General features: G+C 29.5%; 1 protein-coding gene across 1 annotated transcript in view; it reads right to left on the bottom strand.

The window, feature by feature from the left end:
* The window catches only part of LOC107449121 (uncharacterized), a 51453-nt gene that overhangs the window by 5333 nt on the left and 25698 nt on the right, over positions 1–20422 (bottom strand). The window contains exons 11-13 of the mRNA XM_043055288.2: positions 6475–6581; positions 2690–2988; positions 573–688 (exon numbers count right to left, since the gene is read on the bottom strand). Coding sequence (XP_042911222.2) covers positions 573–688; positions 2690–2988; positions 6475–6581 — 522 coding nt within the window. The remainder of the gene's footprint in view (positions 1–572; positions 689–2689; positions 2989–6474; positions 6582–20422) is intronic.

The raw sequence follows: 20422 nt of genomic DNA, 5'->3' as shown, positions 1-20422 counted from the left end.
TTTTTTTTTCTTATTTCCCCCATTTTTTTTAATGTTGAATATAATATAACAACCGAAGGAGATTTCTCGCGCTTTTCGAGTTATGCAAAAGAGCTGGAAACCTTGGCCCTCCTATTATCCCTAACTAAGGTGGTCTATGAGTTTTCAAACGAAGTTATTAAAAAAATGAAAAACAGTGGGAGGTTAAAATTGTTTAACGCTCGTCACCTACTTTGTTTTTATTATTAGCGGTTCCCTTTCATATTTCACTCCCCCAGTTATAAAAAGAGTTCCTCGAAAGACCTCGATGTCTTCTTTTCGAGCCCTCGAGGAAAGGTTAAATGTTGGATGCTTTTTTTAATTCTGCCATAACTTGAAAAAAAAATTAGTAAAATTTTTAATTAAAAAAATAATCGTTGATGTTGATTGATTTTGCGCCTTTTTGAAATAATGCGCCCATGGCATTCGCCATACTTGCCATACCCTAGATACGCCACTGCTTGGAACGGCCACGACATAGATCGTTGTCTCTGTGCTACTTGGATATAGGATATAGTATTTGCACAAATAAACTATTTATTTTATAGTCTTACTATGAAATGTAGAATTAGCATCATTTGCCCTTTTTTGAATTTCAAGTAAATATGCGTCCATAAAATCTCGGATGTGATTAGGATCTAGAGTTGATTCATGCTCCTTGAGTTCTTCTCTGCAAAACAGTCAAACAAGATATGAATAGTTTTTATGAAAATTTTATGACATAAGATAACGTTATAGTACAGAAGGAAAAATGTCCTTTATTTAAAATTATACGCTTTTAGTATATTTTAGGCTGAAAAGAATGATTCTGTAATTATTTTTTCTTTACTACGAACCATTTTTACAAAAACCCATATTTTAAGTTTTCAACTTTACTCATTTTAACAGCTCAAAATAACAATTTACAGGTAAGGAAAAAGCACTTTCATTGACAGTGGGACTTTCGTCAACTTAGCAACCATTAAGGTAATATTGGCGACACTTTGGGGACAAAAGCCTTATCTACCTTCCCAAAGTTTCAAGGCTCTAGCTGCTTTAGGGAACAAGATTTCCGAGAAATCACTCGATGTGTTACGATATTTCTCCTATAAAAGTAGTATATAATGATTCATTTAGGTTCTGATAAGTGAAGTAATCGCATTTTTTAAGTACAGAATTATATATTTTTATTTAAATGGCAGGAAAACGTTCAAATGTATTGTACTACAGTATAATTACAAATTGCAAGCATGGTAATTCAAAAATGATAACGTATGGGGTCCATTTTGGTCAGTTTAGTGAATCATTTTCATTCACTTAAACTAGCTAACCTATCTTGTGTACTTTATCACTGAGATATGCCTTATTTAGATAATTTAAAAAAAAAGTAAACCTGAATGTAAGAAATATTTTGATTTAATGACAGAGTTTAGAATATTATGATTTACTGAGTGCATTAAAAATATACTTTAACTAATGAAATAATGTGCTAAAGAACTCTTTATTTATAGCCAACACAGAAATGTTTTTCAGTAATACTTAATTACAGATATAATAAATAACAAAATAAAATTTAATTTTTAACTTTATTTGGGTAAGGGGATAGTTCGGAGCATTAAGTAGTTGTGATTTATGTTTTATTTTTAACATAACCAACTTTTTCACTATTTTAATTTATTTATGATTTATTTTGTTAACATTTTTCATACTTAGATGTTCATAAATTGAAGGAAAAAAAATAAATTAAAAGAAAAGTATTTTTAGCAGAAAAAGCGGCTCTTTTTATTAAGATAAATTGATAAATAATGCAATCTTTCAAATTTTATAGTTTACTTTTGAATACAATTAAAAAGAAAAATTATGATTTCTAAGCATTGAAACCGTAGACAATATTTATGTTTTATATTTCGGGCGAAAATTTTGAAATTATTTTCTAAATTGTACCACATAACGTTAAAATTTTAACCATGTTTCCCACTTCAACATTCCGTCACTGTTTTTGAAAAAATTTATAGCTCAAAAAACTATTTTAAAGAACTATTATTTTTAGAAATTGATATAGATTAAGTCGAGGTATATAAGGAGCATTGTTCTAGTATTTAAAAAATGGCAATATTTCGCGATATATCCGTTATAGGCTAATTGAGGGATTCGGTTCTTTGCAAACAGCCGCCGTAGTTTTGCAGTGCACCTGGCTAATTGTCTCTCTAGTATGTTCTAATCAGATTGATACTTTTTAGGCTTATCTCACTAAGTTCATATACCTTTAGAAAAATTAGAAAATTCATCATTTTGTTCAATTAGCCTGATTTATAACAGGCAGTTTCCAATGAAACCCAGAGCAGTAAAGTGTTTTTTGCTATAAATTGATAGCCAGATTTTTGCAAAGGATTTTTTGAACGAATTTTTTTTTGAAAAAGGATATTTAAAAGAAAGTTAGACTGGAGTAATTTCGCACTCATTTCATAATTACATAACTGAGCTTGTAGCCTTGTAGTTTGTTTTAGTTCTAAAATTATCAGGCAAGTAGGAGGTAGGAAAATACTGGTCCAATTAGTCTGATGCATTGCAAAATGATGGCTACGATTGCAAAGAATCGGATTTTTTTAATTAGCTGACGACATGTTGATTCCGAAGATGTATATTAATTCCAAATGGCTGATGTTTTTTTATTTTTATAAAGTTAACTTACTTGATGTACAACCTCAGCTCATGTAATGCTTTGGAAAGTTTCTTTTTACCTCCAAGGTTGAAAAAATCCAGAAATGCAGCTAGCCACGGAAAAAATATTAAAATCATGGCTCCACCTTCACGCCCAATTTGATTTATCAATTTGTCTAGCTCCTGTCTTTTGGGATCATTGTATTTTAGGCGTCTTCCAAAGATAAATGAGGCGATGTTGTTGGACATACTTGGAGTTAGAAATTCAGAAGTTAATATAGGGGAGCCTTTTTCTCCTTCTATTCGTTCAAATAATTCTAAAATTTCTTCCTGAAATATAAATTTAATTTTAAATGAATGTTGTTGTAGTTCATTTACGTCGCACTAGAGCGGTCTGGGAAACATCCCTGAGGATGATCCGAAGACATGTCATCACAATTTTGATTCCCTGCAGAGGGGATGGCACCCCTGCTTCGGTAGCCCGACGACCCACACGCGAAGTCGTGCACTTTACGGTAGAACAGTTTAACAAGGATCAATACCGCACACCTTCGGTCTCTACGCAGACTAATCCAAGTGGTTACTCATCCGCACACTGACCGCAGTCAGTGATGCTTGACTTCGGTGATCTGCTGGGAACTGTGTCTTAATGATCAGTTCACTGCGGGACCTTTTAAATGAATGATAAGGTACACAGAACTAATTGTGATGTTATATCTCTCCGAATATAATATTAAACAACCCAAAAAATTGTATGAAGGAACACTTTATTCCTTGTTTTAAGATTTAAAGGGTTTAAATTAAATCTAAAATTGAATTTGCATGTTTTTTGTTGTAATAGGGTTAGTTACATTTCACCTTTTAAATCTTTCATAACAGATTTTTTAGTGCATAATTTCTATCCGCTTTCGTTTTGCTAAGAATTCGTTCGAATTCGTTCTAAAATTTTCTCTGAGCACCGCGTATGTTTGACTTACAACCTAATTTTAAGATTTGCTCGTATACATGCGTTATAAATACTAGCCTCTGAATTTCACAGTAAATCTGATTAAGACTGGATCATTCCATTTATTTCAAAGGTGGGGAAAGTAGAATTCACTGCGTATGCGTCGGAATTTACTTTCACCAGGGTTGCCATACGTAGTATTTTCAATAATATGTATGGCAAGTATTGTTTACTGAAAATTAGGGATGTGGTATTTTTCGTAGTATTTTTTTTAAAGTGTTATACTTATGTTTTTTTTTTTAAATCATTTTTTATATCTGTTACCTACAAAGTATGATATCCGGCATTAGATATAATGCCTATAACTAGCCGGCAAAGTATGAAATGATTTATATTTCACTCATTGCCTAGGCATTATACATAATGCCGGATGTTATTTAGGCAAGTATGAAATAAACGTCCTGATGAGGTTATTATGTAAATGATGTGCATGTTATTGGGAATGACCAAAATCGATGGTTGTTGACTTTCACCGGTGAATGTTGACAATCACATAGTCGCTTTGGTGAATGTCCGAAATATTTATTACATCCGATTTGATATTAATTTATTCGTGGATATAATTACATTTATTCGATATTTTAATACTTACTGACGATAGATTAGAAGAAACATCAGTGTTTGGAGTATCGGGCGAATGTATACCGGGCAGTGGCCCTTGACCTTTAAAAAAATATCAGTGTAGGGTATACCGGGCAAATGTACACCGGACATTGGCAGTGGACCTTAAAAAACATCAGTGTAGGGTATACCGGGCAGGTCAATTCTATACTATGATTAATCTTTCTAGATTTTACTTAGATTTTCTTACCTCAACTTCATAAAAATACATGAAGAGATATAAAAAAAATATTTCAGACACTATATAAAATTAGTTACGATTTAAAAAAATGTAATCAGAGTGTAAAAAATATTGTCTTTAAAAACATCAGATTAATTTAAAACTTATTAGAAATGTATATTTAAATCCGAAATTGATAAATGGCGCCATCGTTTTAATTTTAAAAATCTACTTGCAGGAAGAATCGGAGCTTATGTGTCTTCAAAGAAGATATTGGAATCGGATTTGCTGTATAGTTCCTGCGCCGAAGTGATGCGCAGTAAATTCTACTTTCCCCATCTTTGAAATAAATGGAATGACCCAGTCTCAATCAGATTTACTGTGAGATTCAGGGGCTACTGTTATAAATTAATGATTCTTGCGATGAATATTTGATGAATAAGGTGGCGTCTACATCACATCAAGCAGTGTTAAGGAACGATGGTGTAGTGAAACACTAGATTCAAGAGTTTCGTATGGCGATTCACTTTGGTGTAAAGTAGCTGCTTCCATTTTTGTTGTTGAGTTCTACTAAAATTTTTTGCAGTGTAAAGAATAACTTTAATTGAAATTATTAGTATTATTTTTATGATTTAAGGAAACAATGCAGACAAGTTTGCCTTTGCCTGTACGCATCAATAGATGCTGTATTTCATATATCAAAATCAGGTTTTACACCTTTCTTTGAAATTCCGGCATAACGCAGAGTGTTCATAACAGTATAACATAAAATATAAAATAGTAAGTACTTATTATATTTTATGTTTCCTTAATCTCTAGTTTAGAGTTGTCTTAAAAAGTATGCTCGTTAGCGATCGAAAATGAATATTTAGCTAATAATAAAGAACGTTCTCAAAATTTTTGACCTATTGAGAGAGGTGATATTCAAAATATTAAAATCATTTTGATTCTCAGATGAAAATCTAAGTTGCTTCGAAAAAAGAATTACAAAATTTTTTAAATTTCCTCTTTAAATGAAATAAGTTTTAATACTTTCAGTTTCACATTCTTCGTCAATGATGAGTCAGGTGATGATAAAGTTTTTGTTTTTCCTCGCTTTGATAATATTTTGTGACCCTTAATGTATACCTCATTTTTAACATGAATTTTAACAACATACATAAATGATTATGATTATAGATTTAGAAAGTTATTAATAAATTTAATTTGTCATTTTTTTTTGAAAACAGAATGCCGTACTTTACATTAGAGGATTACAGGAAGAGTTTAAAAAAATTTTTTTGTCCAAAATTTTAATAATTTTCTGAATCCTATTTTTATCTTAAGGGATATGAATTTTAGGGCATTAGCTCATCACAGAGCATATTTAGTTTCATTCCTTGCATTAGAAGAACACAATCAGTTTCTTGGATAAAATTTTAGTTCATTGCTGTATAATTTGTCATTCTAAAATGCTTAAAAATTGCCCCGAAATCTGTGTTTCACGACTGGGTGTATGGTAAATAGTTATAAATAAGGAAATAGACATTTTGCGGCAAGTTTTCCCATGCATCCCCTACTTGAGAATACAGTTTTGTACTGGTCCCCCAGTGGACTGATAGTTAAGACACGGTTCCCAGCAGATCATCGAAGTCAGGTATCTTTGGCTGCGGTGAGTATGCGGGTGGGTGACCACTTGGATCAGTCTGCGTAGGGGGTGCGGTATTGGTCGTCGTTAAACTGTTAAAGTGCTCGAATTCACTCACACGTCATTGTGCAACCGAAGCGGGGATGTCAGCCCTTCATCAGAGGATCAAAATTGAGATGGCATGTCTTCGGATCATCCTACAGGATGCTTCCCAGACTGTCGCCAATAGCCCATTGAGCAGCTCTAGTGAGACGTAAATAAATTACAACTACAACAACAGTTTTATACTGAAACGGATTAAAGTAGTTAGAAAGGATACCATTATAAAAATTTAGTATAGTTTAACTACAACAGTTTAATAAGATCAAAGTTAATGAAAATAGTTAATTTGTAGCTGCTTACTTTCAAGTGATGTTCCACTTTAGTTTTACCAATACCTAGATCGCGTAGCATGTGCAAAGAAAATCTCCTTTGCTCTTTCCATGCCATGCCGAACAACGCTCCTGTTCCTATTTCAAAAAATATGCTTTTTAAATAACGAATAATACTTTCGAAAGTTAAAAAAACACACTTTTTATTTGTAAATCAAATAATTATCTCGCATAAAATGCTACCTTGAAACAGCGTCTTAACATTAAAAGTTATTTCATAAATCAAGAATAATTTCAGTCGGAATACGGAGAATACGTTAGGTCGAGGGAATACGAGTAATTTGAAAAAGCCGATTCTACAACGCAAGTGGTCGAGTGGAGTTGAGATGTTCGTCTCCTGCTGTTGAGTTGTTTCCTCCTGTTTTTGTTTTTGTTTTGATTTCCAACATTTCTGACTTTCGATGGCAAAACCTAATTTAGTTTTGGTTTTAAAAAAAATTGCCTACCATTTATTTCTGCCCTGTTCTATGATATTTCTGGCCACTTAAATGTCTTATTTTCGTTTCAGTTTCGATTTTAGTGTTATTTTTTTCTTTTTCCTTTATAGAAGTTAAGAATATCAGTTACCTTATCTAGCCATTTTCTTAAAGTCTGGTCAAATTTCAAATTAACCCCCTAATCATAGTTTTGGCACAAAAAAATTTTAAAAATATTATTTTAGTCCTTTTCTGACATGTAATTTCTCACAAATTGGCTCTTGCGCAACAAATTTAAACTAACTAACTAACTAACTTTCTCACAAAATAATTTCGTAAGAATCTTGGACATGACATCAATAAACATTATACCATTTCTCATAGAATGAGTCTGTTAAGTTTTCCTTTAAGTGAGAAAAAAATAAAATTATTTTATTTTATTTAATCTCCTTAAAATTTTATTATTAAATACTTTCTTAAATTTATTATTTGTTGTTTATATATTCTCTGAAAAAAGAAAATAGTAAAATGTGTTTGACATATCATAGTAAAATATTATTAATTATTACATAAATATTTAAATTTTTTGATCCCTGTACTTTTTCTTTTCGTAAACTCTCCCTCTTTTTTGAATACTAGCTTCTCAGTGATGAACATAGCTAAAAATCTGATCAGCATGATTAATTATGAGAACTAATTATGCTAATTCACATTTTAATGAAAAATTTTAATTTTTATGAGCACCTGAAATTACAATAGAAAGAAATATTTTTTTTCGAGCGCAATTTTTAATAAATATAACATAAAATGTTTTGTTTTTACAATTATTTATCTTTAATATCAAAATCAATGAAAAATAACGAAATTAAAAATAAATTTGATATGCTAAAAGAAAAATATTGTTAAAAAAAAAAAAGCTTATGTGCACTAAAGTCAATCAATTTATGGTAACTGAGTAATACTCATCGCGTGACTTAATTAACTGATTTTAATTGGATATTCATATGTTTTGTTCGAACACATAAATATAATTCAAAATATTGAACTCGCACGATTGAAATATAATTTTATGATTTAAAAAGAACCATTTAATCGGTTTTTATATTTCACTGCTGTGATTATTTCTTTTCCTTTGTTTTTTTCAGTATACGTTATCGAAAACAGTGCACCAACTTTGAAAGTTATTTCAATTTCATTTGACGTGATTGTCCTATATACGTAGTCGAAATACATCAACTTCCGAAGTTCTCATTTATTTCATAGTAGCAGACTGATATTCATTATCGAAAATAGTGCTCCAACTTCTAAAGTATTTTCAAATTTTTGTTTGCTGTGCTCACCAACACACATTTGCTTAGTTCACTGGTTTTTCTGGGATATTCATATTTCCAATTAGAATTCATAAGTATGTTTTAAAACATTAGACTCGCATAAATTAACTATAATTTCATGATTTAAAAGAAACCCTAAAAGAAAAAAAAGAAGAAACACTAAAACGATTGCAATCATTTACTGCAATATATATATATTTCTTTTGCTCTGCCTTTCCAGTATACGCAATTATAAAGATTGCGCCAACTCAATTCTTTCATTCAATTCAATCAATTTCTTTTGCTGTTCATTTCAATTCAGTCACTTCAACAATCATTTCAATTTCAATCATTCAATTTCTTTTGCTGTTCAATATTTTCAACCAAGATCAATGCATGAGCTGAATTAATTTTAAATTCTTTTGAATTGATTGTTTAGTTAAAACTAAGTCCCAATTACGCAGTCCTCCTTTCATTTTTTTCCCGAGTGTCAGGTATTTTTTATACAAAACAGTGGGTCAAAATTCAGAAGTCATTTTGATTTCTTTTCCTTTGATTGCCTAATATACGCACTTTAAAACAGTGCACTAATATCGGCACACTTTGCTTTAGTTATCCATTACACACACTCGAAAACAGTGCACCAAATTCAAGAGTTATTTTGGTTCCTTTTGTTGTGATTGCCCAATATAGGTAATTAAAAGTAATGAATAATTTTCTAAAGTCATTCCAAATTATTTTTGCTGTTTCAAACATTCTAGGCATTCCATTAAAATGTTATGGAAATAAAAAGAACATGAGAAATTTACAAATGACTTGGTCTTTCGTTTGTAATTTATTTGTGCTTATATCTCTTGTCATAGGTTTGTACATTTTTGACATATTTATGAATTCTTTTCATGTACGACTAACTGCATGTCTTTGCTTTGTTTCATGTTACGTCATAAGAATTATTATTATTATAAATCGACGAAAACTGTGGAAACTTTTTAAAAATATTCACCATCTAACGTTTATGCATAAGTGCCATAATATAGGCTACAATCAAATACAAAGAATCCTCATTATTTTGAACTTTATTTCTATTGCGTTTTCAATAATTTTTGCAATTATTATGTTTTACTTTGACTGGAAAAACATCAAATTTCTTATTACTGCATTATGGGGTGATATTCCAGCTATAGATTTAAAAATTGCTTTCGTGCTTGCATTTGGTACAATAAATAGCTGCGTTTGTCTAACAACCTCAGGTTTTGCAATATTTCTTATTGATTTAAACTATACAGTGTTGGGAGATATTGTTGAAAAGTTTGGAAAACAGTTGAAAATCAAACTTAATGCTCCAAATGTAAAGCCAAAATGTATTGGGAATATTATGTATTCCACAAATCAGTTATCATATTTAGTCAAATCAGCAGATGACGCTTTGAATTCGATTGCACTGATGACGTACTGTAGTTTTATTATCGGACTTTATTCCTTCACAAGTTTGATGATTTCAGAAGAAAAATTCAGTATACTTATGTTGAAAGTTATGTTTGTTTGTATTGCCGTTGCTGCCTCAGTTTTCTTTATCCGTTTGACTCTAAGTGGTTCTAGAGTACGTAACAATGGTAAGATGTTAAAGACCATCGCCTTGGAGTATTCGTGGAAATTTGCGACTGATGACAATAACTTTCAAGTGTTTTCTGCTTTAATCACGAATTTAAAGGAATTGAACTTGGAGGTTACAGGAGGAAATTTGTTTATCATCGATAAGAGTTTGTTTATTAGCATTACAGGTGCAATGGTAACTTATGGAGTTTTATTGTTTGAAATGAACAAGTAATTTTAGAATCCGAATATTATTAAATGAGAACCAACTTTTTAAGTTTGACATGTTGACAGAAGACTTTATGTATTTAATTTAGATATACGAAAGAAACCTTATCTCTCTATATTAGTTAAACTTTTCGCTTGTATAACCTAAATTTTGAGAAATAAAAAAACTTTTGAATCGCTGACTTCATATTAAGAATTTAGAACATCAATGTAAATGGTTTCTTTGTGTCCACTTCCTGATGTCCCTTTGACAGGTTTAAACACTTCTGTAGGTCACTGCCAGCACTTAAAATAGATAGCTTGCGTTTTTCAAAAGTTACGTGTGCAGTTAAAATAAAATTATATTCAATTCAATTTAATTAAAGTTCTATTTTTTAAAAATACTATTAGTAGTTTTATTGTTTAATATTGGGAAAATGAGAAACGTTTCTTTAAAAGAAGAAAAACATGATGGTCATATAATGTTTCAGTATTCTTATATATTTATTACACAAATACTAAGATCATCATGTATTTCCTGCAATTTTCTCGTAAAATACCTCTTACCTTTTTTTATTCTTTTTATTTTAACCTTTTATTGACGGGTACGGATAAAAGTCTGATCAGCTTAATTGATCACGTAAATAAAATTTTTTAGGAAAAATTGAATATTAGTGAGCATTTAAGATAACAATGGTATAAAATCCACATGCAGTTTTTTTTTTTAAAAAAAAGATATGTTCTATCATTACGTTGGGCGTTCTAATGGTAAATTTAATAAAAAGTATTCGTTTTTTTTCTTTTCTTGATAGTTAACATAAAGATCAATGAAAAATAACAACTAAAATAAACTTTTTGCTAGAATTAAAAAAAATATTGTTGAAAATAAGAAGACAGAAGAAAAAAGTTTCTGCATACTAAAATGAATCAAATCGTGGTAAAGGCGTAATGATCTTTACGCGATCTAGTCAACTGTCTTTTTTGTGTGGATATTCTTTAATATGCTTTAAAGCATTGTACTTGCATAATTAAAATATAATTTCATGATTTAATAAGAAGCACTAAGTTCATTGTTATCATTTACTGCTGTCAATATTTTCCTTGCATTGTTTTTTTAGTATTATTTATTATTTTTATTACTGTAATGTATTTTTCTCCGGATTTGTGAGAGGTTAATCGAGAACTCAGCGACGTCCCCAAAAATCAGCGCTAATAGCTCGCATGTCGTTGTATATTACTTTGAAAGCATGTTTAAAAACTATTAAATTAAAATTATTAAATCTAAACTAGATAAAATATAAACACTCAACGTTCTTCCTCCGTCAGTGGGCAGTGGTAATATTATTAAACAGTGGCCGGTCTCCCGCGATAAACAGGTTGAGGAGCACTAGTCTAATATTTGCTCTCAAAAACAATGCATAAACTTTTTAATTAATTTCAATTTCTATTTATGGGATTGTCTAACATATGTAATTTAGAAGAATGCACCGACTTCTGAAGTAATTTCATATTGTTTTTATTATTTCAAGCATCATAGGCGTTTACTAAAAATGTAATAGAAATAAAAAGCATACTAGATATTTACAGATGACTTTGGTTTCGGGTTATCAATTTATTAGCTCTTATCTCTCTTGATATAGAATTGAAATTTCTTCACAGATTTGTGAGTTCTTTTTCTAAATGAGTAGCAGATGAACTTAATTTAATTTAGAATTCTCATTATTTTTCATTGTGCTTCAATAGTGGTCATTATAATAATTGAAATAATTAGGATTTATTTATTCTCACCGGATTTATAAGAAATATTTTATTTTCACGAGAATAATAAGAAATCATTTATCATAGTTAGTCAAATCAGCAGATTAGATCAGTTGCACAGATTAACTCAATATGATTCTGAATTTAGTTAGCTTTCTCTATTCTATTTTACAATCTCATGAGCATAATGGTTTCAGAAGAAACTTATAATACATATTGGTGAAATTTTTGTCAGCTTGGATTACCGTTCTTGCGGTACTGTTGTACTTTGTAAAAAATTAAATTTTAATTTTTTACAATTAGTAATTAATTTGTTTGTTTAAAATAATTTGTAATAAATTTGTTTAAAATAATTGGTAATTTGTTTAAAATAATTGGTAATTTGTTTAAAATTAATTTTTAATATTTTTGATATTATTTTCAGTTATATAACAAGTTATTAGCAAATATCATCAATAAAAATAATTATAAAAGTCACAAAATTCAAGGAAATTGTGTCATTATATACATCATTGTTTTTCTAATTGAAATTAAAAAACAGTCAAAATGACTTCTTTGGTCAATCTTGTGTTAAGGCAATTAACTTCAATCTACACTTTAGGCGCAACTTTTAATAAATGTAACATAAAATGTTTTGATTTTACGATTGTTTATAATATCAAAGTCAATTAAAAATTATAGCATAACTAAACAGAAACTTAGTTTGCTAGAATAAAAGAAAAATAAATATTGGCAAAAATAAGAAACCAAAGCAAAAAGCTTTTGTGCATTAAAAATAATAAATTTATAGTAATGGAATAATAATCATCGCGTGACTTAATTAACTGGTTTTAATTGGATATTCATGTATTTTGGTCGAACACATAAATATATTTTAAAATATTGGAGTGGCATAATTAAAATATAATTTCATGATTTAAAAGATGCCCTAAAAATAAACACTAAAACGATTGTTTTCATTTACTGCTATATTTATTTCTTTTGCTATGTTTTTCCAGTATACGCAATGCGCCAACTTTTGGAGTCATTTCAATTCCCTGCACTGTCCAATATTTTCATTCAAAAGCAATGCATCAACATAATTAATTTAAAAATCTTTTGAATTGATTGTCTAGTTAAAGTGGAGGACCAATTTCGCAGTAATTTCATTTTTTTTTCGAGTCTCCAGTGTACTTTATAGAAAACAGTGGGGGAAAAATTCAGAAGTCATTTTGATTTCTTTTCCACTGATTGCCTAATATACGCTCTTTAAAACAGTGCACCTATCGCTACATTTTGCTTTGGTTATTTTTTATACACACTCGAAAACAGTGGACCAACTTCAGGACTTATTTCAGTTCCTTTTGCTGTGATTGTCCGATATAGGTTATTAAAAACAATGAATAATTTTCTGAAGTCATTCCAAATTATTTTTGTTATTTCAAACATTCTAGGCGTTCCATTAAAATATTATGGAAATAAAAAGAACTGGAGAAATTTACAAATAATTTGGTCCCTCGTTAGTAATTTATTTGCGCTTATATCTCTTGTTATAGGTCTGTACATTTTTGACATATTTATGAATTCTTTTCATATACGATTAACTGCTTGTCTTGGCTTCGTTTTAAGTTACGTCATAAGAATTATTATCATTATAAATCGAAGAAAACTGTGGAAACTTTTTAAAAATATTCACCATCTAACGTTGATGCACAGGTGCTATAATATAGGCTACAATCAAATACAAAGAATCTTCACTATTTTGAACTTTACTTCTATTGTGTTTTCAATATTTTTTGCAATTATTATGTTTTACTTTGGCTGGAATAACATCAAATTTCTTATTACTGCATTATGGGGTGATATTCCAGCTATAGATTTGAAAATTGTTTTCGTGCTTGCATTTGGTATAGTGAATAGTTGCGTTTGTCTAACAACCTCTGGTTTTGCGATATTTCTTATTGATTTAAACTATACAGTGTTGGGAGATATTGTTGAAAAGTTTGGAAAACTGTTGAAAATCAAACTTAATATTCCAAATGTAAAGCCAAAATGTATTGGGAATATAATATATTCCACAAATCAGTTATCATATTTAGTCAAATCAGCAGATGATGCTTTGAATTCGATTGCACTGATGGCATACTGTAATTTTATTATTGTATTTTATATCGTCACGAGTTTGATGATTTCAGAAGAAAAATTCAATGTATTTTTGTTGAAAGTGTTGTTTGTTTGTATTGCCGTTACTGGAGCATTTTGCTTTATCCGTTTGACTCTAAGTGGTTCTAGAGTACGTAACAATGGTAAGATGTTAAAGACCATAGCCTTGGAGTATTCGTGGAAATTTGCGACTGATGACAATAACTTTCAAGTGTTTTCTGCTTTAATCACGAATTTAAGGGAATTGAACTTGGAGGTGACTGGAGGAAATTTGTTTATCATCGATAAGAGTTTATTCATTAGCATTTCAGGTGCTATGGTAACATATGGAGTTTTATTGTTTGAAATGAACAAGTAGTTCTTGAATCCAAATTTATTAAAACAATCAACTTTTTAAGTTGGTTTTCTTTATTAATTTAACTAATGGTTATCAGAAGACTTTATGAATTTAACGTAATTATACGAAAGAAACCGTATCTCTAGATATTAATTAAACCTTTTGCTTGTAAAGCCTAAATTTTGTGAAATAAAAAACTTTTGAATCGCTGACTTATGTAGAATTCAGATCATCAATGTAAATGGTCTCATTGTGTTTACTTCCTGATGTCCCTTTGAGATGCTTAAACACTTCTGCACGCCGCTGTCAACGCTTAAAATACCTCGCTTACGCTTTTTCAAAAGTTACGTGTGCAGTTAAAATAAAATTATTTTCTTCGATTCAGTCTACTGAAAATTTTATTTTTTAAAATACTAATTGTAGTTTTATTTTTAATGTTGAAAAAATGAAAAACATTTCGTTAGAAAAAACGAAAATAGCAAGACATGATCGTCTCTTAACGTTACAGTATTCTTAAGTAATTATTGCATAAATACTGAGATCATCATATACTTCCTGCAATTTTTTCGTAAAATACCTCCTACCTTTTTATTTTATTTTATTTTAACCTTTCATTGACGGGCACGGATAAAAAACTGATTAGCTTGATTGATCACGCAAGCAAATTTTTTTTAGGAAAAATTGAAAGTTAATGAACATTTAAGTTAACAATGGTAAGAAATCAACATGCAGTTTTTTCTTAAAGAAAGATATGTTCAATCATCACTTTGAGCGTTCCATTGGTAAATTTAATAACAAGTATTCGTTTTTTTCCTTCTTTTCTTGATAGTTGATATAAAGATCAATGAAAAATAACAACTAAAAAAAACTGTTTGCTACAATTAAAAAAAATATTGGTGAAAATAAGAGACAGAAGAAAGAAGTTTCCGCATACTAAAATGAATCAAGTCGTGGCAAAAGCGTAATGATCTTTACGTGACCTAGTCAACTGTTTCTTTTTTGGATATTTATATATTATGTTCTAACTCATAAATATGCTTTAAAGATTTGCACTTGCATAATTAAAATATAACTAGGAGGCTTCGCCCCTGCTCGCTGGCACTCGCCAACCCCCGGAACTGCTTTCGCAGTTCATTTCGGATTGCTTCGCAATCCGATGCTCGCTTTGCTCGCTCATTGGATGCGTTCTTAACGTCTAGCTTTTGTATACTTTTTTGAACACTGAAATGCCGAAAACTTTTCACTGTAGAAAAGTCTAAACCTGTGCATTTCAATATTAATTGCAAACAGTTCACAGTTTTTTCATNTTTTTTAGTATTATTTATTATTTTTATTACTGTAATGTATTTTTCTCCGGTTTGTACGAGTATCCGTGAACGAGAGGTTAATCAAGAACTCAGCGACGTCCCCAAAAATCAGCGCCAACAGCTCGCATGTCGTTGTATATTACTTTGAAAGCATGTTTAAACACTATTTCTAAATCTAAACTAGATAAAATATAAACAAACAACGTTCTTCCTCCGTCAGTGGGCTGTGGTAAAATTATTAAACGTTGACCGATCCACTGCAATAAACAGGTTGAGGAGCACTAGTCTAATATTTGCTCTCAAAAACAGTGCATGAACTTTTCAATTAATTTCAATTTCTATTTATGGGATTGTCTAACATGTGTAATTTAAAATAATGCACCAACTTCTGAAGTCATTTCATATTGTTTTTATTATTTCAAGCATCATAGGCGTTTAAAAAAAATGTAATGGAAATAAAAAGCATACTAGATATTTACAGATGACTTTGGTTTCGGGTTATCAATATATTAGCTCTTATCTCTCTTGATATAGAGTTGAAATTTCTTCACAGATTTGTGAGTTCTTTTACTAAATGAGTAGCAGATGAACTTAATTTAATTTAGAATTCTCATTATTTTTCATTGTGCTTCAATAGTGGTTATTATAATAATTGAAATAATTATGATTTATTTATTCTCACCGGATATATAAGAAATATTTTATTTTGACGAGAATAATAAGAAATCATTTATCATATTTAGTCAAATCAGCAGATTAGATCAGTTGCACAGATGAACTCAATATGATTCTGAATTTAGTTAGCCTTCTTTATTCTATTTTACAATCTCATGAGCATAATGGTTTCGGAAGAAACTTATAATACATATTGGTGAAATTTTTGTCAGCTTGGATTACCGTTCTTGCGGTATTGTTGTACTTTGTAAAAAATTAACTTTTAATTTTTTACAATTAGTAATTAATTTGTCTGTTTAAAATAATTTGTAATAAATTTGTTTAAAATAATTGGTAATTTGTTTAAAATTAATTTTTAATATTTTTGATATTATTTCAGTTATTAGTAAATATCAACAATAAAAATAAGTATAAAAGTCGCAAAATTCAAGGAAATTGTGTCATTAGATACATCATTGTTTTTCTAATTGAAATTAAAAAGCTGGCAAAATGACTTCTTTGGCCAATCTAGTGTTAAGGAAATTAACTTCAATCTACGCTTTAAGCGCAACTTTTAATAAATGTAACATAAAATGTTTTGATTTTACGATTGTTTATAATATCAAAGTCAATGAAAAATTATAGCACAATTAAAAAGAAACTTGGTATGCTAGAATAAAAGAAAAATAAATATTGGTAAAAATAAGAAAACAAAGCAAAAAGCTTTTGCGCATTAAAAATAATAAATTTATAGTAATGGAATAATAATCATCGCGTGACTTAATTTACTGGTATAAATTAGATATTCATATGTTTTGATCGAACACATAAATATATTTTAAAACATCGGACTCGCATAATTGAAGTATAATTTCATGATTTAAAACATGTCTTAAAAAAGAAACACTAAAACGATTGTAATTAATTACTGCTATATTTAATTTTTTGCTCTGTTTTTCCAGTATACTCAATGCGCCAACTTTTGGAGTCATTTTAATTTCCTTCACTGTTCAATATTTTCAATCAAAAGCAATGCATCAACATAATTAATTTAAAAATCTTTTGAATTGATTGTCTAGTTAAAGTGGAGGACCAATTTCGCAGTAATTTCATTTTTTTTTTCGANTTTCTAATTGAAATTAAAAAGCTGTCAAAATGACTTCTTTGGTCAATCTAGTGTTAAGGAAATTAACTTCAATCTACACTTTAGGCGCAACTTTTAATAAATGTAACATAAAATATTCTGATTTTACGATTGTTTATAATATCAAAGTCAATGAAAAATTATAGCACAATTAAAAAGAAACTTGGTATGCTAGAATAAAAGAAAAATAAATATTGGTAAAAATAAAAAAACAAAGCAAAAAGCTTTTGTGCATTAAAAATAATAAATTTATAGTAATGGAATAATAATCATCGCGTGACTTAATTATTTGGTATAAATTAGATATTCCTATGTTTTGATCGAACACATAAATATATTTTAAAACATTGGACTCGCATAATTGAAGTATAATTTCATGATTTAAAACATGCCCTAAAAAAGAAACACTAAAACGATTGTAATCAATTACTGCTATATTTAATTTTTTGCTCTGTTTTTCCAGTATACTCAATGCGCCAACTTTTGGAGTCATTTTAATTTCCTTCGCTGTTCAATATTTTCAACTAAAAGCAATGCATCAACAAAATTAATCTAAAAATCTTTTGAATTGATTGTCCAGTTAAAATAGAGCACAAATTTCGCAGTAATTTGATTTTTTTCGAGTGTCCAGTATACTTTATGGAAAACAGTGATGCAGAAAATTTAGAAATCACTTCGATTTCTTTTCTACTGATTGCCTGATATATGATTTTTAAAACAGTGCACCAACATCAGAAGTCATATCAGAAGTCACCAAGGCAAAAGGTAGCCTTTTGCTTTGGTTAACCTTTATACACAATCGAAAACAGTGCATCAACTTCAGGAGTTGTTTTGGCTTCTTTTGCTGTGATTGCAATATAGATAATTAAAAGTAATGAATAATTTTCAGAAGTCATTTCAACTTATTTTTGTTATTTCAAACATTCTAGGCGTTCCACTAAAATATTATGGAAATAAAAAGAACTGGAGAAATTTACAAATAATTTGGTCCTTCGTTAGTAATTTATTTGCGCTTATATCTCTTGTCACAGGTTTGTACATTTTTGACATATTTATGAATTCTTTTCATATACGATTAACTGCATGTCTTAGCTTTTTTTTAAGTTCCGTCATAATAATTATTATCATTATAAATCGAAGAAAACTGTGGAAACTTTTTAAAAATATTCACCATTTAACGTTGATGCATGGGTGCCATAATATAGGCTACAATCGAATAGTAAGAATCCTCATTCTTTTGCACTTTACTTCTATAGTGTTTTCAGTAATTTTTCTAATTATTATGCTTTACTTTGACTGGAATAACATCAAATTTCTTATTACTGCATTATGGGGTGATATTCCAGCTATAGATTTGAAAATTGTTTTCGTGCTTGCATTTGGTATAGTGAATAGTTGCGTTTGTCTAATAACCTCTGGTTTTGCGATATTTCTTATTGATTTAAACTATACAGTGTTGGGAGATATTGTTGAAAAGTTTGGAAAACTGTTGAAAATCAAACTTAATATTCCAAATGTAAAGCCAAAATGTATTGGGAATATAATATATTCCACAAATCAGTTATCATATTTAGTCAAATCAGCAGATGATGCTTTGAATTCGATTGCACTGATGGCATACTGTAATTTTATTATTGTATTTTATATCGTCACGAGTTTGATGATTTCAGAAGAAAAATTCAATGTATTTTTGTTGAAAGTGTTGTTTGTTTGGTTTGCCGTTACTGGAGCATTTTGCTTTATCCGTTTGACTCTAAGTGGTTCTAGAGTACGTAACAATGGTAAGATGTTAAAGACCATTGCCTTGGAGTATTCGTGGAAATTTGCGACTGATGACAATAACTTTCAAGTGTTTTCTGCTTTAATCACGAATTTAAAGGAATTGAACTTGGAGGTGACTGGAGGAAATTTGTTTATCATCGATAAGAGTTTATTCATTAGCATTTCAGGTGCTATGGTAACATATGGAGTTTTATTGTTTGAAATGAACAAGTAGTTCTTGAATCCAAATTTATTAAAACAATCAACTTTTTAAGTTGGTTTTCTTTATTAATTTAACTAATGGTTATCAGAAGACTTTATGAATTTAACGTAATTATACGAAAGAAACCGTATCTCTAGATATTAATTAAACCTTTTGCTTGTAAAGCCTAAATTTTGTGAAATAAAAAACTTTTGAATCGCTGACTTATGTAGAATTCAGATCATCAATGTAAACGGTCTCCTTGTGTCCACTTTCTGACGTCCCTTTGAGACGTTTAAACGCTTCTGCACGTCACTGTCAACGTTTAAAATACCTAGCTTACGTTTTTTCAAAAATTTAGTGTGCAGTTAAATCAAAATTATTTTCTTCGATTCAATCGAATTAGAATTTCATGTTTTAAAATACTATATGTAGTTTAATTTTAATGCTAAAAAAATGAAAAATGCGTCGTTAGAAAAAACGAAATTACAAGTAGCAAAACATGATCGTCACATAATGCTTCAGTATTCTTAAGTAATTATTACATAAATACTAAAATCCTCGTGTACTTCCTACAATTTTCTCGTAAAAGACCCCTTACCTTTTTGTTTTATTTTAACCTTTCATTGACTGGCATGGCTAAGAATCTGATCTGCGTGATTGATCATGCATACTAACATTTTGAGGAAAAATTGAATATTAATGAGCATTTAAGTTAACAATGGTAAAAAATCAACATGCAGTTTTTTTAAAAAAAAGATGTCTTCAATCAACGCTTTGGGTTTTCCATTGGTAAATTTAACAAAATGTATTTGTTTGTTTTTTCATTTATTCATAGTTAATACAAAGATCAATGAAAAACGATAACTAAAAAAAACTTTCAGAAAATTAAAAGGGTTTGGTGTGTGTCAAAATGGGGTTTTTCTCACTGTAAAATGAACAGTAGCACTTAGAGATTGTTAAATTCTTCTTAGAGAGGGAGCCAAAAGAACGGTGAGGACAACGAACGTGATCAATCGTAAAACGTATTAGGTTCAATCCGTGCTAATCTGCTTGAAGTGTTTTAAAAAAAATCATCAACAGTGAAC

This window comes from Parasteatoda tepidariorum, chromosome 5, assembly GCF_043381705.1.
Source record: "Parasteatoda tepidariorum isolate YZ-2023 chromosome 5, CAS_Ptep_4.0, whole genome shotgun sequence".
In the NCBI taxonomy this organism is placed as follows: domain Eukaryota; kingdom Metazoa; phylum Arthropoda; class Arachnida; order Araneae; family Theridiidae; genus Parasteatoda; species Parasteatoda tepidariorum.
This window is presented reverse-complemented; position numbering and strand designations above follow the sequence as displayed.